Source organism: Salvelinus namaycush, chromosome 13, assembly GCF_016432855.1.
Source record: "Salvelinus namaycush isolate Seneca chromosome 13, SaNama_1.0, whole genome shotgun sequence".
NCBI lineage: Eukaryota > Metazoa > Chordata > Actinopteri > Salmoniformes > Salmonidae > Salvelinus > Salvelinus namaycush.
Genome location: NC_052319.1, coordinates 37,837,340 through 37,861,421, shown reverse-complemented (window position 1 = coordinate 37,861,421; position 24,082 = coordinate 37,837,340). Strand labels below are relative to the sequence as shown.

The 24,082-nt window shown below is 45.5% G+C and overlaps 2 protein-coding genes across 2 annotated transcripts; one reads left to right on the top strand and one right to left on the bottom strand.

Annotated features, from left to right (window-relative positions):
* Positions 1-416: 416 nt before the first annotated feature.
* LOC120058504 (POU domain, class 2, transcription factor 1-like) lies at positions 417-12,878 on the top strand. The gene is made up of 13 exons (XM_039007217.1): positions 417-486; positions 2,838-2,929; positions 6,706-6,888; positions 7,825-7,951; positions 8,074-8,165; positions 8,267-8,443; positions 8,592-8,733; positions 8,855-9,000; positions 9,085-9,279; positions 9,429-9,534; positions 9,654-9,975; positions 10,244-10,332; positions 11,517-12,878. Exons 1-13 carry the CDS (start codon positions 423-425, stop codon positions 11,789-11,791), a joined length of 2,010 nt encoding a protein of 669 aa, XP_038863145.1. The 5' UTR covers positions 417-422; the 3' UTR covers positions 11,792-12,878.
* A 5,456-nt stretch (positions 12,879-18,334) lies between these two features.
* On the bottom strand, positions 18,335-22,782 carry LOC120058505 (high affinity immunoglobulin epsilon receptor subunit gamma-like). The gene is made up of 7 exons (XM_039007218.1): positions 22,614-22,782; positions 19,889-19,983; positions 19,532-19,576; positions 19,385-19,438; positions 19,239-19,274; positions 19,026-19,085; positions 18,335-18,689 (listed from the first exon to the last, which is right to left on the bottom strand). Exons 1-7 carry the CDS (start codon positions 22,669-22,671, stop codon positions 18,624-18,626), a joined length of 414 nt encoding a protein of 137 aa, XP_038863146.1. The 5' UTR covers positions 22,672-22,782; the 3' UTR covers positions 18,335-18,623.
* Positions 22,783-24,082: the final 1,300 nt, after the last annotated feature.

Here is a 24,082-nt window from a genome sequence, read left to right as displayed (position 1 = left end):
GTTGAGGATGTTGATTCTCACTGTATTTAATGAGGCTTTCTAATAAGTTAGAAAATGTAGGCGCCCACGAAGAAATTTAGGCGCACAATGGAAAATATTTGAGGTATTTTCAAGGCGCACTGGTGCTCCTACATTAAAATTCCAGGTCACACAGCTAAATATTTAGGAGCATGTGCAAGTAAAGTGGGTGCATTGTAGAGCTCTATTACTGTGTGTGTGTGTATTTATTAGAAAACATTATCATGCTCTGTTGAAGGAGTGGGATGTGTCTACTGTCATTATAGTAGGGTAGAAGACATCCGATCTTTATAAGATGTGGGCTTTAGGGGCTGTTTTGGGATGGGATGGTGGGGGCGTCGCTTTTAAAGGGTCAATGACCGTCGAGTAAAATTCTCTCTTGTCTGCCTCTTCCAGATTCTAGAATGAGTAATGCGTCAGAAACGAGTAAATGTGGAATGGAGAGTCAGAGTGGGGACGGAAACACAGGTGAGTTACCTGTTGTGACCTGCTGCTTTGCTCTGCCTGTCTGTAACTCCTTCAACTGGTCACAAACGGATAATGAAAAGGACCTTGGTTCATTATACTATAAGTTCAGTTAATGGTCTTCTGATGGAAAACCTTTGGTCCTTTTTGTTGCCCTCTGAACACATGCCGGGGTCTGCACTCTGCACACAGCCATGCCTGTCCCAGTGTGTGTGTGTGTGTGTGTGTGTGTGTGTGTGTGTGTGTGTGTGTGTGTGTGTGTGTGTGTGTGTGTGTGTGTGTGTGTGTGTGTGTGTGTGTGTGTGTGTGTGTGTGTGTGTGTGTGTGTGTGTGTGTGTGTGTGTGGAGCAACCTAACGGCATGAGAGGTTCAGTGAGTTGTTGTTGTGCTGTAATTAGAGACTACTTTTCATTTTTATTTCACCTTTATTTAACCAGGTAGGCCAGTTGAGAACACCTTTATTTAACCAGGTAGGCCAGTTGAGAACACCTTTATTTAACCAGGTAGGCCAGTTGAGAACACCTTTATTTAACCAGGTAGGCCAGTTGAGAACACCTTTATTTAACCAGGTAGGCCAGTTGAGAACACCTTTATTTAACCAGGTAGGCTAGTTGAGAACACCTTTATTTAACCAGGTAGGCCAGTTGAGAACACCTTTATTTAACCAGGTAGGCCAGTTGAGAACACCTTTATTTAACCAGGTAGGCTAGTTGAGAACAAGTTCTCATTTACAACTGCGACCTGGCCAAGATAAAGCAAAGCAGTGCGACACAAACAACAACACAGAGTTACACATGGAATAAACAAACACACAGTCAATAATACAGTAGAAAAATCTATATACAGTGTGTGCAAATGAGGTAGGATAAGAGAGGTAAAGGCAATAAATAAGCCATAGTGGCGTAATAATTACGATATAGCAATTAAACACTGGAGTGATATATGTACAGAAGATGAGTGTGCAAGTAGAGATACTGGGGTGCAAAGGAGCAAAAATAAATAAATAACAGTATGGGGATGAGGTAGTTGGATGGGCTGTTTACAGATGGGCTATGTACAGGTGCAGTGATCTGTGAGCTGCTCTGACAGCAGGTGCTTATTAAAGTTAGTGAGGGAGATATGAGTCTCCAGCTTCAGTGATTTTTGTAGTTCGCTCCAGTCATTGGCAGCAGAGAACTGGAAGGAAAGGCGGTGCTTGTGTTACTTCAGTGCTTGTGCTATGTCAGTGTGTGCATTATTTTCACACATGTTGATTTGTGTGTGCTATGTGAAACTGGGGGGGTGAGAGTGCTATGTGAAACTGGGGGGTGAGAGAGTGCTATGTGAAACTGGGGGGAGAGAGAGTGCTATGTGAAACTGGGGGGGTGAGAGAGTGCCATGTGAAACTGGGGGTGTGAGAGAGTGCCATGTGAAACTGGGGGTGTGAGAGTGCTATGTGAAGGGGGGGGTGAGAGTGCTATGTGAAACTGGGGGGGTGAGAGTGCTATGTGAAACTGGGGGGTGTGAGAGTGCTATGTGAAGGGGGGGGTGAGAGTGCCATGTGAAACTGGGGGGGTGAGAGTGCTATGTGAAACTGGGGGGTGTGAGAGTGCTATGTGAAGGGGGGGGTGAGAGTGCTATGTGAAGGGGGGGGTGAGAGTGCTATGTGAAGGGGGGGGTGAGAGTGCTATGTGAAGGGGGGGGGGGTGAGAGTGCTATGTGAAGGGGGTGAGAGAGTGCTGTGTGAAACTGGGGGGTGAGAGAGTGCTATGTGAAACTGGGGGGTGAGAGAGTGCTATGTGAAACTGGGGGTCTGTGAGAGTGCTATGTGAAACTGGGGGTCTGTGAGAGTGCTATGTGAAACTGGGGGGTGAGAGAGTGCTATGTGAAACTGGGGGGTGAGAGTGCTATGTGAAACTGGGGGGGTGAGAGAGTGCCATGTGAAACTGGGGGGGTGAGAGAGTGCTATGTGAAACTGGGGGGTGAGAGAGTGCCGTGTGAAACTGGGGGGTGAGAGAGTGCCAATGCGAAACTGGGGGGGGAGAGAGTGCTATGTGAAACTGGGGGGGGAGAGAGTGCTATGTGAAACTGGGGGTCTGTGAGAGTGCTATGTGAAACTGGGGGGGGAGAGGGTGCTATGTGAAACTGGGGGGTGAGAGAGTGCTATGTGAAACTGGGGTGAGAGAGTGCTATGTGAAGGGGGTGAGAGAGTGCTATGTGAAACTGGGGGGGGGTGAGAGTGCCAAGTGAAGGGGGGGTGTGAGAGTGCTATGTGAAACTGAGGGAGTGAGAGAGTGCCAAGTGAAACTGGGGGGGGGGTGTGAGAGTGCTATTATTTTCTTCGTCTGATGACTTGATTGCTTTTCTGTTCTCAGAAATCCAAACGAATGGACTGGACTTTCAGAGGCAGACGGTTCAGACCACAAGCGCAATCACCAACGCACACACACAGGCTCTCCTCCAACAGGTAACAGCGACACACACACACAGGAACAGTGCATTTAAATGAGTTAGGCGCTCTCGGTATCGGCTAGGAACAAGGCAGATTAATCACCCTGTATGCTAATTAGCTGCTCTGCGGTTGCTCGGAAACAGATGGCGGAGAATATGCAAATCTATGCAGAATTCACATGCACTGCATAACATTTCTAATTTTTTTTAAAATTAACTTCTTCACTCACCCCCTCCCTTCTTCCTTCCCTCTCTCCTTCCTCTCGCTGTTCTCTGTGGGCTGCAGTACATTTCAAACACCCACCTCCCTTCTTCCTTCCCTCTCTCCTTCCTCTCGCTGTTCTCTGTGGGCTGCAGTACATTTCAAACACCCACCTCCCTTCTTCCTTCCCTCTCTCCTTCCTCTCGCTGTTCTCTGTGGGCTGCAGTACATTTCAAACACCCACCTCCCTTCTTCCTTCCCTCTCTCCTTCCTCTCGCTGTTCTCTGTGGGCTGCAGTACATTTCAAACACCCACCTCCCTTCTTCCTTCCCTCTCTCCTTCCTCTCGCTGTTCTCTGTGGGCTGCAGTACATTTCAAACACCCACCTCCCTTCTTCCTTCCCTCTCTCCTTCCTCTCGCTGTTCTCTGTGGGCTGCAGTACATTTCAAACACCCACCTCCCTTCTTCCTTCCCTCTCTCCTTCCTCTCGCTGTTCTCTGTGGGCTGCAGTACATTTCAAACACCCACCTCCCTTCTTCCTTCCCTCTCTCCTTCCTCTCGCTGTTCTCTGTGGGCTGCAGTACATTTCAAACACCCACCTCCCTTCTTCCTTCCCTCTCTCCTTCCTCTCGCTGTTCTCTGTGGGCTGCAGTACATTTCAAACACCCACCTCCCTTCTTCCTTCCCTCTCTCCTTCCTCTCGCTGTTCTCTGTGGGCTGCAGTACATTTCAAACACCCACCTCCCTTCTTCCTTCCCTCTCTCCTTCCTCTCGCTGTTCTCTGTGGGCTGCAGTACATTTCAAACACCCACCTCCCTTCTTCCTTCCCTCTCTCCTTCCTCTCGCTGTTCTCTGTGGGCTGCAGTACATTTCAAACACCCACCTCCCTTCTTCCTTCCCTCTCTCCTTCCTCTCGCTGTTCTCTGTGGGCTGCAGTACATTTCAAACACCCCCTCCCTTCTTCCTTCCCTCTCTCCTTCCTCTCGCTGTTCTCTGTGGGCTGCAGTACATTTCAAACACCCACCTCCCTTCTTCCTTCCCTCTCTCCTTCCTCTCGCTGTTCTCTGTGGGCTGTAGTACATTTCAAACACCCCCTCCCTTCTTCCTTCCCTCTCTCCTTCCTCTCGCTGTTCTCTGTGGGCTGCAGTACATTTCAAACACCCCCTCCCTTCTTCCTTCCCTCTCTCCTTCCTCTCGCTGTTCTCTGTGGGCTGCAGTACATTTCACTCACCCCCTCCCTTCCTGCTTTTCTCATGTAGATCATTTTCTGTTAAGACAACACCTTCAATAGGTTACCTAGTATTGAAACCCTGTGTTTGTGGATATCTGTCAGTAGGAGTGTGTTTTGTCTTGGTGTGTAGATGTTTTTCCACTTCTAGTACACTCCAAGGTTGAAAAGTAAAGTATGGGTCTTTCTCTAGTCAAGAATCTGACAACTAGATATTTGGCTTCTGTATACAATAAGTAGCCGTCAACATCATTATTTATTTAAAAACATATCGATATGGTGTACAGAGAACAGACGACTTGTGATAAATGCAACGTCTCGAGACTGGACTAAACCACAACATGCAGTTGTAAAATAATGCAGATATATTGGGACTGGAAAACAGTATTGCACTCAGTTTACAGTCAGAGTTTACACTTATCTGGAGTTGACTGTACCATGGGTCTGTTTCTATATGACATGTCTTCTGGGAAGGTTATCCTATCTATATGAGGTTATCCTATATAATAAAGGTCAAATAAATAAAACATGAGGTTATCCTGTATAAGGTTATCCTATATAATAAAGGTTAATTAAATAAAAAATATTAGGTTATCCTATATAATAAAGGTTAAATAAATAGAACATGAGGTTATCCTGTATACGGTTATCCTATATAATAAAGGTTAAATAAATAGAACATGAGGTTATCCTGTATACGGTTATCCTATATAATAAAGGTTAAATAAATAGAACATGAGGTTATCCTGTATACGGTTATCCTATATAATAAAGGTTAAATAAATAGAACATGAGGTTATCCTGTATACGGTTATCCTATATAATAAAGGTTAAATAAATAGAACATGAGGTTATCCTGTATAAGGTTATCCTATATAATAAAGGTTAAATAAATAGAACATGAGGTTATCCTGTATAAGGTTATCCTATATAATAAAGGTTAATAAAAAATAAGAGGTTATCCTATATGACGTTATCCTATATAAGGTTATGCTATGTACTCTGCTTCTAGTCCAAGTCAGAAGACTCGGGTGCAATTCCGACCTCCGTCCAGCAGGGCGTGCTGCCTCAGGCCCAGCTCATGCTGGCTGGGGGACAGATAGCTGGAGTAAGTGGCAGTCTGTCTGGCTGCCTGCTTGCCTGTCAGTTCACCTGTTTGTCTGTAATGTGATGGATCTCTATGGCCTTCTCGTCTCCTCTCCCTCATCTGCACTGATCTGAAAGAACAGCAAATGCCCAGTAGGCATCGTCCACCATGATGCTTTCACTGTTCTTAGATCAGGGCTGATAAAGAGAATAACACACACACACACACACACACACACACACACACACACACACACACACACACACACACACACACACACACACACACACACACACACACACACACACACACACACACACACACACACACAGAGAGAGGGTGTTGTTATGTCCAAATACTATTTTCCTTGTTTCCTCTCCTTAGTGACCAGTGATTCATATAAAGATTGGATGGGAATTGATCTACCTATCATATGCATTCCATTAATTCCTGCTATGATCAGTGTGGATGGGAGGAACTGTTTTAAGAGTATTGGGATGTAACCTGCTTGTGCATGCAGATCATGCCAACTCCCCTGACACCCATCACCCTGGTACCGTGTGTGTGTGTGCGTGTGCGTGAGCCCAGGCGTCATGCTCATCCGTGATCATTCTGTCGTTGTCACATTGCCAGCATGCCCTCACATGTGACCTGAGGGTCAGACAGCCAGTGGCTGTGACGTCTTCATCCAGTAAGGCTTCACAGCAAAGTCATCTTCTGTCCAAAAGCATGAGTCCTTTCCTCTCTCCATCTCTTGGCCCCTGGACACGCCGTCACTGAGTCACATGTACTGCTTGACGTTGTATTCATTTGAAACATGAACATCCTTTGACTTTTGAAAATAATAGTTAGGACAACCTACTGTTTCTCTTCTTCCCTGCTGTCTCTCTTTATTTCTCACACCGCTCTACCCTCTCTCCACAATACGTCATCTCTCGCTTTCTATCTCCCTCCTTCTCTCTGCCCCCCTCCTTCCCTCCTCCTCTCCTCTCCCACTCTACCATGTCCTCCTCTCACTCTCTCTCCCCTCCTTTCCTCCTCCTCTCCTCTCCCACTCTACCATGTCCTCCTCTCACTCTCTCTCCCCTCCTTTCCTCCTCCTCTCCTCTCCCACTCTACCATGTCCTCCTCTCACTCTCTCCCCTCCTTCCTCCTCTCTCCCCCCTCCTTCCTCCTCTCTCTTCCCTCTTCCTCTCCTCTCCCACTCTACCATGTCCTCCTCTCACTCTCTCTCCCCTCCTTCCCTCTTCCTCTCCTCTCCCCTGCTCTCTCTAGTTGACCCTGTCTCCAGCGCAGCAGCAGTTGTTGTTGCAACAGGCCCAGGCCCAGCTCCTAGCAGCAGCCATGCAGCAGCAGTCAGCCAGCCAGCAGAGCAGCACTACGGGGGCAAGCATCTCTGCCTCTGCAGCCACCCCTATCACACAACTGCCACTGTCCCAGCCCATCCAGATCACCTCTGTAAGAGATTCGCACACACACACACACGAGAACCCGCATGTGCTCAAACACACACACACACACACACACACACACACACACACACACACACACACACACACACACACACACACACACACACACACACACACACACACACACACACACAGGTAGACACACACACAGGTAGACACACACACAGAGACGGGTAGACACACACAAACACACCACATCATCACTAGGGCTAGACGGAATCTGCAGGGGGCAGAGTATCCTGCTACCTCTAGAATGGGGTGTGAAATAAAATAAAAACTATGTAATGATGTCAAACCCAATACTGTCCCACTATATATCATATACCAACCACAGTGTCATCATTAATTGAATATGCAGGAACCATGGAGCTCTGTAGGTAATGTTAACATCGTTCCCCCTCAGATTCCCTCTGGTTCTACCCATCTTCCAGGCCAGCTAAGCCAGCTGGGATACCCCTATGAGATGGCGACCTTCAGCAGTTACCTACCTGTAGTACACCTTTTTAAATCACTGTTACATGAATGACTGGACCTGTATAATGTAACTGTAGTGGTACATCTGTAAAACAGTGTAGTAGGAATGAGTGTGGTTTTATCTGCAGTACATTAGAACCTGATCTCCATGTGGACGCTTGATGAGAACCTTCCTCTGTTTATCTCTGCAGTATGAAGCGAGAAGGGAGACCTTTGGAGCCCTGTACCACTCTTACCTGTAGGACTATAGCCTGCTTGTTAATACTGTTTTACCTCTAGATACGAGGGCTCCATGTTTGTGTGAGATGAACAACAACAGCATGAAGGGATTCTGTTTACCTTTAGTGATGTGTGTGTGTGTGTGTGTGTGTGTGTGTGTGTGTGTGTGTGTGTGTGTGTGTGTGTGTGTGTGTGTGTGTGTGTGTGTGTGTGTGAGGACTTTCAGCAGTTACAACAGCTGCAGCAGCAGAACCTGACCATGCCCCAGTTTGTCCTGGTTCAGCCTGGCCACCACATCGCCACCCAGCTGCAGCCTGGCCAGTTCATCATCTCACAGTCGCCGCAGGGCCAGCAGAGTATGTCCTACACACACACATACACGAGCACGCAGATACACCCACACGAACACAGACACGAACACATATACTGTCACCCTCCCTTTATGCCTCTTAAAAGTTCTCCATTATTCCCTCAACAGGTCTCCTGCAAGGCCAGAGTCTTCTAACTCAACTACCTCAAAGCCAAGCCAACCTCCTGCAGACTCATCCCAGCATCACGCTCGCCACACAGGTCAGACACTACCAGATACAGCTACCATGTTTCAAACCTTTCAAGTTTAAACCATGTTTAGTTTGTCTAACCCCATACGCACCCCATCTCCCGTCTTGTAGCCAGCGACTCCGACCCGCACAATAGCAGCCACGCCCATCCAGCCTCTGTCCCACAGCCAGACCTCGCCCCCTAAACGCCTGGCCACGCCCAGTCTGGAGGAGCCCAGTGACCTGGAGGAGCTGGAACAGTTTGCCAAGACCTTCAAACAGAGACGCATCAAACTGGGCTTCACACAGGTGGGTGTGTGGTTGGATTTGTCAGGGAGCTGTAGGAAGGTGTGTGTGTGGTTGGGGTTGTCAGGAAGCTGTAGGAAGGTTTGTGTGTGTGTGTGTGTTTGTATGATAACAGCAGAGCTGTCCCTTACCCTCTCTCTGTCTCCCCCAGGGAGATGTTGGCTTGGCCATGGGCAAGCTGTACGGTAACGACTTCAGCCAGACCACCATCTCCCGCTTCGAGGCCTTGAACCTGAGCTTTAAGAACATGTGCAAGCTGAAGCCACTGCTGGAGAAGTGGCTCAACGATGCAGGTTTGTCCCTGAGCTGACCGCCAGCCCTGTGTGTGTACTGGATTGTGTACTGTATTGTGTACGTAAACGTACCTGGTCTTTACCTTTGTCCCTGTCCTTTGTCGCGGTGCTGTTTATGCAGACAACCTGTCGTCTGACCAGGCCCTGTCTAGCCCCAGCGCCCTGGGCTCCCCTGGCCTGGGTATGGAGGGGCTGAACCGCCGACGCAAGAAGAGGACCAGCATCGAGACCAACATCCGCTTGGCCTTAGAAAAGAGATTTCTGGAAGTGAGTGACATTTCATATTCTAGATTATCTCTCAGGAACTGCCCCATACTGAAAGGGAATCCCTGGGGTTTTGCCCTCTTCAAGCAGAACCAAAAACCTACCTCTGAGGAGATCACCATGATCGCCGACCAGCTCAACATGGAGAAGGAGGTGATCCGGGTTTGGTTCTGTAACCGCAGGCAGAAAGAGAAGAGAATCAACCCCCCCAGCGGTGGATACAGCAACACAGGGACAGGCAGCAGCCCCATCAAAACCATCTTCACCCCTACGATCCCCCTGGTATGGACAACACACACACACACACACACACACACACACACACACACACACACACACACACACACACACACACACACACACACACACACACACACAGTGGTTTGTCCTATTCCGTGTTCAACCCCTCTCCTTCTCCTTCCCTGTTGCAGGTGGCCAGTACGGCCAGCCTTGTGACCAGTAACACACCGACCACACTGACTGTAAACCCAGTGATGCCTCTCAACAGCACCAGCGTGTCTGGCCTGACCTTCACAGGTGCACAGGGAAAGGGGCAGGACAGGATCATATTTAGCTAGGAATCAAGCAATATTCTCTTCCCATTTCCCACCTTCTGGTCCTCAAATACTAAACACCAGCCTCCCGTTCTGTCCCAGGCACGACCATAGGAGCGACCACAAACACGGCATCCGTCATCTCCACTGCACCTATGGTTACTGCGGTGACCAGCTCCCCATCGCTAAGCCCCTCCCCCACGGCCCTCCAGGCCACGGGGACGGGCGGAACCCAGGAGCACACGGTGGTCACGCAGGCACCGTCGTCCCTAGCGACCACTCTGGGGACGGGTCAGGTGATGGTGGCTGGACTGGGCCTGTCGGCCGCCCTGCAAGGTGCCGCCCAGTTACCCACCAGCGCTAGTTTCGCTGCCATGGCCGGGCTTAACCAAGGACTTATGGCGTCATCGCAGTTCACTCCTGGGTGAGTAGGATGGGGAGGGGATATTTGAGCAGGGTCTGATCACAGCACATATCAAACTACAGGAAGGGCTGTCCTCATGCTATATCTGGAATGCAGAATTATATAATGAAATATAATCTTTCAATAGTATTTGTGAATAGTCAAAACGTTTTGAATAATCATAGTATTAATAGTAGCATATCATCATCACAATCTCAGGAATTGAAGGAGGAATCAGAATGATTTTTAATCTCTCCTGCTTTCTTACTCTGTGTGTCTCTGTGTGTAGGGGGGCCTTGCTGAGCTTGGCTCCAGGGGGGCTGGGAGGGGCTCTGAACACCGCCATGTTGAGCAACAGCACCCTAGCCACCATCCAAGGTCTGTGGAGCGGCAAGTACACCTGTTTAATTACCTCACTCATTTACATAGGCTGTTCTCATATTATACTGAATAAAAATATAAACGCAACATGCAACAATTTCAAAGATTTTCCTGAATGACTGTTCATATAAGGAAATCAGTCAATTGAAATGAATGAATTAGGCCCTAGTATATGGATTTCATGTGACTGGGCAGGGGCACAGCCTGGGTGGGCCTGGGAGGGCATAGGCCTACTCACTTTCCCCACAAAATGGCTTTATTACAGACAGAAATAGTCCCCCCACTCAGATGATCCCACAGGTGAAGAAGCTGTAAGGAGGTCCTGGGCTGGCGTGGTTACACGTGGTCTGCGGCTGTGAGGCCGGTTGGACGTACTGCCAAATTCTCTAAAACAACTTGGAAGCAACTTATGGTAGAGAAATTAACATTCAATTCTCTGGCAGAAACTCTGGTGGACTTGAGACATCTGTGGCATTGTGTTGTGTGACAAAACTGCACATTTTAAAGTGGCCTTTTATTGTCCCCAACTGTGTAATGATCATGCTGTTTAATCAGTTTCTTGATATGCCACACCTGTCAGGTGGATGGATTATCTTGGCAAATGAGAAATTATCATGAATAGGGATGTAAACAAATTTGTGGACAACATTTGAGAGAAAGAATGGAAAATATCTGGGATCTATTATTACAGCTCATGAAACATGGGCACAATACTTTATATGCTGTGTTTATACATTTGTTCAGTGTAGTTTTATACTGTTTGTCCAACATCAATATATTTAAGACTACCTTTATCATTGCTCTGAACCTTCCACTTATACACCTGTAGAACAATGGAGGCTGCTGAGGGGAGAGTGGCTCATAATGATGGCTGGGACAGAGCAAGTGAAATGGCATCAAAACACCTGGAAACAATGTGTTTGATGTATTTGATACCATTCCACTGATTCCACTCCAGTCATTACCACAAGCTCGTTCTCCCCACCTGTATAACTAGTCTGTACCGGACACTGTCCTTCTGGTCTTCACCACACGTCACACCATCCTGTACAAGACGTAATGAGAACTCCCGCTAGCTACATTACCCTTCATATCCATCCACAGTTAGCTGTAACTCCACCAACTGAGGATGTCTAGATATCTAGGTAAACCCCTCTGTCCCTCCTCTCCTCCCCCTGCAGCTCTGGCATCAGGCGGCGCTCTCCCCATCACCTCGCTGGACGGGAGCGGTAACCTGCTGTTCGCCAACACCTCCGCCGGCAGCACCCCCAACCTGATGCAACCCCTCTTCCTGAACCCCCAGAACCTGTCCCTGCTCACCACCAACCCTGTCAACCTGGTGTCAGCCGGAGCTGCTGGGGGCGGGGCCCTGCAGGTCTCAGCTGACCACCAGGTCACCACGGCGACTGTACCAGTTCCCGCTTCCACCATCACCACTGCCTCCAGGACCCAGTGAAGCTGGAGGCCTCAAATGGAACCCTATGCCCTATTTAGTGCACTACTCTTGGTTAAATGTAGCGTACGATATGTCTGGCTCTGGCCATATTAGGGCACTATATGGGGGAATAGGGCTGTTGTTTGGGATTTGGCCTTAGACTAATGGCTCTACCCACCTGTTCCTCCTCTTCCTTCTCTCTGTCATCTGTCATTATTTAAATATTTTGCTGCCACCAAAAAGAAACCCTCTGTGAAGCGGGTTGGATTTTTTTTTTTTTTTTTAATGTTGGTCTTTTTTTCATTCTCTCTTCCCTAGTACTCCAAAAATGATGTTTTTGTCGTTGGACGCGGCGGGTCACACAGGAGGACTGGGGCGGCCATTTTATGAGGCATGATCATCTTGAACTCTATGGTTTGTGCTCCTTGTGTGACCCCTGACCAACGTCTTGGGAGAGTAAATAACAGAGAAGACCCACCTTTTCTACTCCGTCACCTTTTTCACAAGTAGAGATCTTTCTCTTCCCTGTTCAGAACTTCTTCTGAAGTACTTCTAACCAAAAATGTGTGATTTTACTTTTAAAAATGTTATTCTAACAAAAATGATTTACTACTAAGTTCACAATCTACATCATCACTAAAAGGGGGGTTTGTGCGTCTCCCCTGTCTAGGTTGAGTTTATTTAGTGTCAGAGGCTCTGTTGGAAAGGCCTCAGCACAAAAGTTTTATTTTCGAGGCGTTCTCGTTTTAGTTTGTTTTCTCTTGTTTTTATGTGAGTGGACATTTTCAGAACTTTACGTCTAACATTAAGTTTTAACTGCTATATATATATAATTGGTTTTATCGTGGTTATAAGGCTTTAGAAATCTCGTAATAATAAGTGGCTGATATAACGGTTATCGTTGCTTTAAGGAACAGGGTTAGCTGCGTGGTCTCTCTCTGGTCCTCTCTGTCTGGTAACACTGAGTTTGACATTTCGCAGTAGCCCAGTGGCCATGGAGCATTTGTAAATGGTAGTCTAGGTGCGGACCATAGACACTGATATAAGAAATGATAACGCTTAGAGCTTTAACCCGGGTTACATATGGACCCATGTCTGTGGGGTGTCGTGGTGGTGGTTGTGTGTTGTGGGGATCATGGCGGGGGGGTTCAGGGTTCACAGTTCAGGGGTCAGGCAGTATAGGGGCTAAGTGGTTTTCTTGTGACCTTTACAGCTCAGGCAAATACAGACGCCTCGGTTAGCTGTATGATACATGGAGTTCTGTGACTGAGTGTTCTCTGACGGTCTGTCTGTATGGTTGCCATGCCAACTGGATGACGTTGGTGTGCGGTAGATGGAGACGTTGTGTATTTTTGCTCAGATACTTTTCATTTTTTTAATGCCATTGTTTTTTTAATGCCACCAATGAACTGCAGTCTGCCTGTTTTGAAAGACTTAAACATTCTGTCACGTTTTTTAACATGTTTTATGGTCCATTATTTCTGCAGTCTTTCGACTGCCTTACTTCAAGATATACCAAAAATATTTGTTAAAACTAGTGCTGTTTATTGTCAGTGTTGCTTAGCCTAGTCCTAATATTTATGAGTACAAACTCTCTCTCTCTCTACACAACAGGAGATGAAAATGCAATATGTTGATGATCACTTTCCAAAGACAAACTTATTTTTAAATTTGACTATGGCTCTCCCTGCTCAGCTTTAAAGTAGCAGGGCAAATAACCAAAAAGAAAGGTATGGGAAGACGGGAGGTCAGGTGTAGTGTCTCCCTGTATAAAGTTCATATATTTGAGGGGTGTTTAGGTTTGAATGGTAGTGGTTATATGATATCAATGGGTGCTTATCCTCAAGGCTCGGTCCCGTTTCTCTACATGTTTCCCCCTATGATGATATGGCAGACTGTCCTGATCCTTTCTAGACTGGCATATCCGCTTGGGCAACAGTTTGGACTGTAGTCAGGCTTTAAATAGTCGGGTAAGGGCTGTCCATTTGAGTTTTTCTACTAATCCTCAGCCATGAAATAAAAAGCTTGAACCAAAGTCGTTTTATCACTAGCTGCTGTGCCTGTGTGAGCCAGCAAGTGCTGTTCACACGATCACTATCTTACATAATATTACTACTGACAAGTTTTCTCCTCTTAAACCCACCTGTGTGCATCCCCCACCTCTAACCCGCTTCTAAGGAACAAGGATATTTTAGCTTTAATGACCAGCTGCTTTAACTTAGAATGGAGGCAAACGTTCTGCGTGTTTTCTTCTAGCTTTGTGACCATATCCTGTTAGCAGGTCTCGGTTTCCTGTGGTTGAAGCCTTCTCTCCTTCCCCTCAATGTCCAACTAGCTTTACTACGGGGAGCTCATCCACTGGCAGCACCAGTAAAGATGTTTCGGACTTACCAAGATCCTGACCTGTAACCAAGCAGCGTAGCCTCCGTGCTGCCCTTATCGAACTGCCCCTTTTCGTAACAACAACACCACACAACAATAGTGTCGTTCTATCGGCCCTAACATAACCAGAATAATGACTGCCTAGTTTGAAAGCAGAGAATTCGCTCCATGCTGTTCAGTTTTTATCTGCTCCTTTTTCACCCGTGAATTACTTTGACTAAATACCTCAGCAGCACATAAACATTAGGTTCTCTGAGAAATCTGACACCCGCTGAATATTGTAGAATGTACAAGAACTGTAATGGCTGAATTGTACAAGATGGCAAAAAAGAGTCATCGTTATCTCAAACTAGGACAAACTACTACTGCTATTTTCTAGTACTACTACTTATGGGTATTTCCAGGTTTTAACAGTTTAACATTATTTTGTGATCCTTCTTGCCAAAGCAAAGCGAAAGCCTTTCTCTCTGCGGCTGGGTTGATGTCTCCATGCTGCTCTTTTGGCTGGTGTTCTGTTTGAATGGGACTTGTCGTTCTATTTGTAGTCCTGTTTGTAGTCACTCACCAGTCATGAAGTGCGGTAGCTAGGTGAACCAGTGTCCATTGGCACCATTGGAAGTTAATGAAATATTTATCTGCGGAACGACTAAAGGATAAGAGAAAAAAAGCTTTTTTTTCTCTTCTTAATTCTATACATATATATACACAACACATGTAAGATATTCATATTTTATATTTGAACTAGTATGTTATCAAGACTGAATGTAGTGTTTTGTCATGCTTATATTCAAAAGACAAAAAAAAATATTTTTATTAATCATAGCAATTTTGAAAAACTTTCAAGACCAAAAACTTAGACCGCGCCCCCTTGGTGCATGAATCGCAGACACCTGTAGCCATCACGTGTGGTCTGTTGAGTGGGAGGGGCTTGCTCTGGTGCTCCTATTGGACAGTCTCTGGTTGTGCTGTTGCTTGGGAAACGGACTCTGAAGCGCCTAATCTTAATCTTTCATTGTCTTTTTTGTCTGTGTTTGGTTTACTATGGACTTGATTTTGCTGTGCTGTTTTTAACAATCGTTAGATTTTTTTTTAATTACGTTTGCCTTTAATTGTTTTGTATAGCACGAGAGGGCAAGATCACTGGCTTCCTTAGTTTGACAAAATATGAAAATTATAATTTACGCCTTATCGTTATTTAGAAGACAAAAGCATTGTAACATATGTTTGTGTGAGAGTAATCTAGTGAGAGAGGCTGCCTCCTCGCTATCTTTTGTGTTTAGCTAGCCTACTCAGTGCATAGTTCTTTGGCTTGTGCTGTTCTGGCACAGTTATGTTGCTACCTATGACTTTAGGGGTGACTCATGCAGGTGGGAATACCTGTAGGAAAAGCTTTACTAATAACTGAACTCCAGCAGAGGTGTGTGTGTGTGTGTGTGTGTGTGTGTGTGTGTGTGTGTGTGTGTGTGTGTGTGTGTGTGTGTGTGTGTGTGTGTGTGTGTGTGTGTGTGTGTGTGTGTGTGTGTGTGTGAGAAGGGAGAGCTGACTGCAGACCACAACGGTGCATTTGTTCTCAGCTTACAGATAAAGTATAATGATAAGAGCATTGAGGGAAGATGGGAATATGGAACAGTAACTGAAGTGTCTCAGTGATCCATTGCCTGTGATGGAGGCTGATACAGGATCTTTGTTGGTATGCGATGGTGCACCAGTGAATCCTCTGGTTTGCTATATTTAATTATAACCTGTTGTGATGGCTCAGTGGATCCTTCAAACATACAGGATCTTTGTGCGTTAGTGGGGATCCCCTTTGATACAGTTTTATTGTGTTTGGTGCAGTTGTGGATCTGGATGTCTCTCTCAGGTTTGTCTGATGCTCTAGAAGTGGTTCTGTGTTGATGTATGTGGCGCAGTGGTTCTGTGTGGTGGGTGTAAAGGTTTTGTAAAGGGAGAGGGCAGCGAGACACCAGGAAGTCTGGGGTAACTAGCTTGGTTAAGGGAGCTGCTGTATACCTCATTTCTATCTCTAAACTGAGTGAAACTTGCTTTAATCTACTTTAGTAAAGAAAAATATTAAACTTAAGAAAAAAAACATAAACAACACCAAAAACACATGGTCCTATCAGAGAAGCTCACAAATGTCTGTTTTAAGAGTACAGAGTGTCATGACAGTTGCTGCCACCGGGGGGAGACAGGACACACTCCAGCACTCAAGAATGTCTGCTTCTCTTAATTTTTTAGACGAAAAGCATCATCATCATCATCATCGCTCACGCTAAACACACAGCGACCTCTCACACTTCCACCTCCTATTATAATGCTGAAAGTATACTCACATTTCAGTTTTTAGTAGTATGTACTTGATTTATCCCACTCCTATTCTGTTTTCTATGATTTGACAATCCTGTCCTTTTTATATTCTTATTTAGATTGTAAATGTAGATGTTGGTGTGTGTCTACTCACCTGGTGGCACGCTGCCTCGCTGCACTCTCTTTCCTGTGGTAATGTTAACCAAAGACTTCCAAAGTGATTGTATATGGACTACACCATCTCTCACCCCTCTCCGCCTCATCATCCCACGAGAAAAGACATGCAGCTGTGCTCACACACATTCTTCCCTGAGCACCTGTAATGACGATACGCCTGTATGGCAGAGCTGTGTGTGTGTGCGCGCCGCGGACACAACAGGCACCTGTAGCAGGGCCTGTGGGTGAGGATAGGTAGAGTTTGGAGGGGCAAAGTGAGGTTCTCTGATAGACAGATCAATTATCCAATCCGGTGATGGCTGGGTGATGTTTGTTAATACACATTGAGGGTGCATCCTGTGCACGCTGTAAAGGCTCAGGAGTCACTGTTTCTGTCCCTCTGTCTGTCTCCGGGACTGTTGCTAGGACACACCTTTTCCGTCTCAAAGACTGTCACAAAAATACACTGTTTCTGCTTCTTGGATACAGTGCGTCTGTCTGGCTCCCTATCTGTGTATTGTAGTTGCCAGGATACATTGTCTCTAGGATACAAATTCTCTGCTTCTTTCTCTCTGTCTCACCACTGTTTTCTTTCTTTCTCTGTGTCTCTCTCTTGCTTCTCTCTCCCGCTGTGACACTATGCATCATGGTCCTTCACTCTAGATGGCCTGTGTCTGATTGGCTAAGCTCTTTGGTCAATGGAGTCCCAGGGAAACATTGTATGATGCTTTATTCCAAGCGGGGGAGTTGTAGGATCTCACAAGCGCTATCCCAAAGCAAAAAATATCCCAAAAATTTAATGTTTGACAAACGCAGATACCAAAGATAACTCTCTCTGTCCTGTCACACTCTCTCTCTCTCTCTCTCTCTCTTCCTCTTTCTCTCACCCTGCAGCTTGTGTATTAAGAGAGAACCCAGCACTGGCTTTAGCCCTAGCCCCAGTAATTCCAAAGCTTAGATGTATATTTTGGTATATTTCTGAGAAATCTAAATGGGGAAAAAGTCTGTTTTTAAACAACAATCTTGTCTGTTTGGTGTATCGATCTTTTTCTGTCACAGCATGGAACTAATTGCAGAATTGTCTTACTCTTGGTAGATTAAAGATATATAGTATTTTTGTATGTTTTGGGGTGTGTAAAAAACATTCTGTGTGTGATTATATCAGTTAACACGGCCCAAGTGTCCATGGTTTAAAAAAAAAAAACAAGCAGAAAAAATACAATAAAAACAAAAGGTCAACTTGTAAATATTACTTCTGTTTGTGGATTTTTGAGGAATGCATTCTGTAAAATCATTGATAATTGTCCCTCTGTAAACCAAGCTTGGGCTAAACTAAAGGAATGTGTCCCCTTTATCTTCTGACTAGTTTTTCCTCTGAATACTCCCTGTCTGTCACGCTAGAACTCTGGGAGCCATGCTGTCGTTGTGACGCGCGGTTCCACTGTTACACCATGGACTAGAACACTGCTCACTGTTGCCACGGGGACACATGCCTCATATCCGACTAAGAACCCCCCCCCCCCCCCCCCCCAGACATGGTGGTTGGCAGCATATAGAACATTAAGTATGTGAATCAGGATACATGGTAGATTTGATGCATTTGTTTGCTGTATTTTTGTTTTAGTTTTTTATATATATATATATAAAGATAATCTTTTACTGTAACTGTACAGTTCTCTTTTGTTGTAAACGTCATTAAACCATTTTCCAAGTGTTTTAACATTGGAACGTTCCAGTCTTTTATTACGGTCATAATGTTGACATTACCACACAGCCATAGATGGACTTAACAAATGACATGATAATACACATTGACATGCACACTTTTCTGCTGAGTTGTAATATGTAATAACAGGCCAGGGAGGTTGAGCTCAGAGGTAGAAGACTGCTATGCACATTGAAGTCGGAAAATAATCTAGAAGGTACTCTTCAGAGATTGGATCAGTGCAGGGCAGAGCTGCAAGTGGAATCGACTGCTGCCTCCGTGCCCAGGGCTGACTGGGTCAGATCAGTGTGGTGGGGCAGTGGTCCGGGTCTTTGCACTGAGAGACTGGGGGACTTGGGCCTTCTTGTTCTTTTTGCGAGCATGTGAGGAGAGAACCCACAGGAAGAAAGTGTAGGTAGGTTAATATCCTTTAGAGTTATTCTACAGACGGGTAACATTTCACATTGAGTTGCCTTAGTTTTGTCTTCCTTTACTCATGTAAGTTTGATAGCAGCGTTATGACACCCTGATGACTATCCACACTCTACGGAGTGGATATTTCCATCTCTCAAATGTATATAAATAACCTATGCATACACTACCCTGTCTATTTCAATCTTCTATGTCACATGTTGATACATAGTTGAGATGGAACATGACATTTAGGAAATAACTGTCCATGTGAGTGATCTGATGGACTCTTACCTTCCCCGTGGACATGATCACCTGGTAGTCATCATTCCCATCATCTTTTATCTGGAGGGCCTAGAGAACAAAATACAAGTTCAATATGAAGAGCTCCTGGAAGGCTTGTGGAAGTGGATGAACCTATCCAAAACACTGGCTGCATTCAGGGTCTCAGTGTTCTGCAACGTCTCAGCACGCTAATAAACTTGTGGTATAAAGAGAAGTCTTTACCTGGTATGTGTCGTCACTAGCTTCCTGTTTGCGCTTCTGAGACGGACAAACATAAACACATTAGCAAGACTGTGCGGATCACGAATATCTGTACACGGAATTAGAACAAGGCCTCTCTCACACACCAGCCATAATAGTTCACTCACCCGTCTAGTAGCTGCAGACTGTTGGTCGTCAGCATTAGCACCTGGCTGGAGTTTCTTAAAAAAAACATATATTCAGAATGTCAGTACCACGTCATGTCCATGATGCCACACACACTTGAAAGGTATGGGACGTTTTAGGGAACTCACTGCATGTGTGGGATCCTCTTTGGGTTCAGGTGAAGACTTGCACCACTACAGACAAAGACAGATAGAGATGAGGGAGAGCGATGATGAGCGATGATGAGAGAGGGAAAAGCAGAGATTAAGGAGAGAGATAATGAGAAAGGGGAAAGCAGAGAGAGATATGAGAGAGGGGAAACCAGAGACAGAAGAGATAATGACACTCTTCTATATCCATGTACATTATCTATAATACATCCTCTCACAGTGTTTAATTGTACGGGAACATGCCTCTGTAATTACCTGTGTACAAACTCACCCCCACTGTATACACATGAATAACTAGTACCCGACCAGTGGTAGACAGTCTGTATTGTGACCCACCTTGGCTCTGAAGAAGAGCAAGGTGGTGATGATGCAGTAGAAGAGCAAGATTCCATCCAGTATGTAGCAGATGGCTGGTTCAGTCATTGAAGCCTCTACAGGCCACACAGAAGACCAAGAACCATTAAAACACAGACAGGGCACACAGACGAGCACAGAGTCAGTCATTAAAACACAAGACGAGTGCAGAGGAAGAGGGGGGTAAAATATATAATTCTAAACTAGGTGGCTCGAGCACTGAATGCTGATTGGCTAATAACCGTGGTATATCAGACCGTATACCACGGGTATGACAAAACATTTATTTTTACTGCTCTAATTACATTGGTAACCAGTTTATAATAGCAATAAGGCACCTCAGGGGTTTGTGGTACATGGCCAATTTACCACGGCTAAGGGCTGTATCCAGGCACTCCGCGTTGCATCGTGTGTAAGAACAGCCCTTAGCCTGTTGTAAATCGGCCATATACCACACCCCTCGTGCCTTATTGCTGAAGTAAACACAGTCAGTTGAACAGGTGCATGGATAAAGAACTAGAAGAACAGGTGCATGGATAATGAACTAGAAGAACAGGTGCATGGATAATGAACTAGAAGAACAGGTGCATGGATAATGAACTAGAAGAACAGGTGCATGGATAATGAACTAGAAGAACAGGTGCATGGATAATGAACTAGAAGAACAGGTGCATGGATAAAGAACTAGAAGAACAGGTGCATGGATAATGAACTAGAAGAGCAGGTGCATGGATAATGAACTAGAAGAACAGGTGCATGTATAAAGAACTAGAAGAACAGGTGCATGGATAATGAACTAGAAGAACAGGTGCATGGATAATGAACTAGAAGAACAGGTGCATGGATAATGAACTAGAAGAACAGGTGCATGGATAATGAACTAGAAGAACAGGTGCATGGATAATGAACTAGAAGAACAGGTGCATGGATAATGAACTAGAAGGGATAATAGGGTAGTACTGAGCACAGGGCTATACCCTTACACATGTGGACATTTTAGTAGAGTACTCTAAAGTAAGAAACAGACACCCTATCATCGCAAAGACAAAACGACCCTGTAGATAACTGTCTTCCTGTCAGCGCTCTCTCTCTATCACTCTCCCCCTCTCTCCCTCTTTGTGGTTTGTGTCTGTGGAACTCAGTATGTAGTTCAGTGGTTTCTACAGACGCTGTGTTGTGACAAATTGAGCCTTTGGTGGTGTAACTGATTGGGGGGGGGGCATTTAGTTGTGCCCAGCTGGTGATCATCTACACATCTGCATCAAGAACAAATTCACTATTGAGTCCACACACTACTCAGGAGCAACATTGTCTCAGAATAATCACTCACCACTTCCACTTCAGTTCTCATTCACCAACAGGTGTTACTGTCTCTCATCTGTCTGTGACTCTCTGTCTTTCTGGTAACGTTGAAATGAACAAAGCTTTCATGTTCTACACAGACGCAAAAATAGATGTGTAGAAACGTAGCCACTCAATCACAAACACGAACAGGTAGCACACACCAATAGAGCTCCTGGAACCTTCTCTCTCTCCTGACCAGGGAGAGGACACTTTTCATACCCAGGGCAGAGCGCCTCTGGGTCACAGGAGGTTGGTGATGGGAGAACGGCTCATAATAATGGATGGAATGGAGTGGATGGAATGGTATCAAACACTTGGAAACCATGGAAACTGTGCATTTGATGTGTTTGATACCATTCCATTCAGTAGTGGTGTGGGGTAAAATCACTGGGGAAGCTAAGCCAGAAAAAAGGTGTGAGGGAAAATTGTATTGTCTGAAGAGACAGCCTTGAATTGTACACAGCATCTCCTCTCACTCTATCTTGGTTCGTGCCATTATAATCATTGGCCAGTAAGGAGAATTAAGTAAAACCACAAGTCCAAATCCCTATCTCCATCCATGGCTAATTTAGGAAAGGGACAATTTTAGCTAGCTAGCTAACTACTGGAGAACAACAACACAACATGAGTTTCTGTTAGTGACGTATGCGCTTGATGCGATGTGATTGGAGTGAAGACAAATCCAAACGGGCTTCCCTTGACACTTTTTTTGGTGCACCAGGATCATTCACAGTTGAGCTTCTTTTTTTTTATCAAGGGAGGCCAAATGCTCACTGTCTTCCCTTGCCCTCAATGATACGGGCGGCAACGATGTCACAATATTTTAGACCAGACAGCATCAGATATATGGCCTACACATACAGAGACAGAGGGGCGCTGTTTTGCTCGCTCGGATGCCTTCTCTGGTGAGATACATTCAGCCTCTTGTGAATTTAAATACTTTTTGGGGTAGCCTGGCTTCCCTTGGCATCCATGAACAAACACACACCACTGATTCTATTTATTCCGTTCCAGTCATTACTATGTGCCCGTCCTCCCAAATTAAGGTGCCACCAGCCGCCTGTGCTCTGGGTCGGAAACGAGGTGAAGGCGGTGATGGTGGGAGAGTAAAAATCTAGGGCGTTGGACAGAAAATAATGCACTGTAGTACAGGAAACGTACTATCTGGCCACACTAAAAAGTACAGAAGTCAAAACTTTCTAACCAAACAGACACTTTAACGAACTTTAACGAAACATTGCCCTAACCTTAACCCTGACACTAAATTCAGGTCAAACACCTCCGTTTTGATGGTATCGCCATTTCTGTCCATTCCACCATGGCTAGCACGTGACTCCCATGGTACAGCTGGATTGGTACTTACCTGCAGAAGACACAAGCTTCAGCATCACCACAACACCTGTCCTCCATGGAGCAGTCATTCTCCCTTTTTTCCTCTCTTTCCCTCCGAGGAAACAAGTGATGATCTCTCTCTTTCTGTCCTGGGGTGAATGATGGCGGTGGCTCTAGAGGACTCTCTTGGTTAATCTCTTTCTAGCCCTCCCTCCCTCTCTCTTTCGCTCTCTTGCACACTCTCTCTCTCTCTCTATCGCTGATGACAGGAAGTGGCTGCACTGACACAAATATCTCTGCCCCCTCTCTCTCTTTCCGTCATTCTCTCCAGCTCTCTAAGCATCCTCTTCCTTCCTAAGCATATCTACTTGTCTTTGTGTTTCTCGGTTTTCCCGTCTCTTTATCTCAGTGTCACTTCCTTGCTCAAACCATCATTCTCTGACAGGTAGCCTAGCGGTTAAGAGCGTTGAGCCAATAACTGAAAGGTTGCTGGTTTGAATCCTGAAGCCAACTAGGTGGAAAAATCTGTCTGTGCTCTTGAGCAAGGCACTTAACCCTAATTGCGCCTGTAAGTTGCTCTGGATAAGAGAGTCTAATAAAAGACTAAAATGTAAATGTATCTATCCCCTTATCTCTTAGGATTTGTTTATCTAGAGTGTAGGTTCACTAGGCTGTCTCTCCATTTGTTACAGTTGTCATGCTTTAACAACAGACTGTCTATGAATCTAAAATCAGAGAAGATAAATTACAAAGGCCATGGTCTCTGCTCTTTTACGGTGTCATGAGTCATTTTCTAAAGAAATGGTATGCTTCCTCCAGCAATAGTAAAGAAGAAGGTAAGCATTACTGTGCTTATTGGCACAACCTGATGGTTAGACCTGCAGGAGCCTCGATTTGGCTCATGTTGTTACAGCCCACAGGTCACGTCAGAAAGAGGCGTAATCTCCCCCACCACGGCAAAGTGCCAGCTCCAGTATTGTGGACAGTGAGCAAGGATATCAAATTATCATCACATTTCAAAGCTATGGTTCAGAATAACTTGGAACTCTCTAGGGTGTACCATTGACATCAACAGGTGACATTATCTTAGTAGTTAAATGCATCTTTACTCATCTGGAGCTCATCTTTCTACAATGAGTTTCCAAGTCTGACATTTCTCAGTTTCCAAGTTGCCTATATGTTATGGTGGCTGTGGTGTAATGATGCCCTTGTGAAATGCCCCATTACCACAAGACAACGTCATCTTGACCTTGGACTCTGGTAAGCCAAGCTATCCTATCCTTTGTATGACCGGAGTATTTCCTCATCCCTGTTTTTAAATATTATTGACCAAAATGGAGGTTTGTGGACTCGTCAATAGGCTTAATTAAGGTGAAGGAGGGGGTAAATAGCATGGGACGAAAAAGCCTTTTGACATCCCTGTGTGAAATGCCCCCCTGGCATCATCTGATTATGGTGGATTGCTACTGGTCTGAATGATGAGGGAAAATGCTCTCCAAA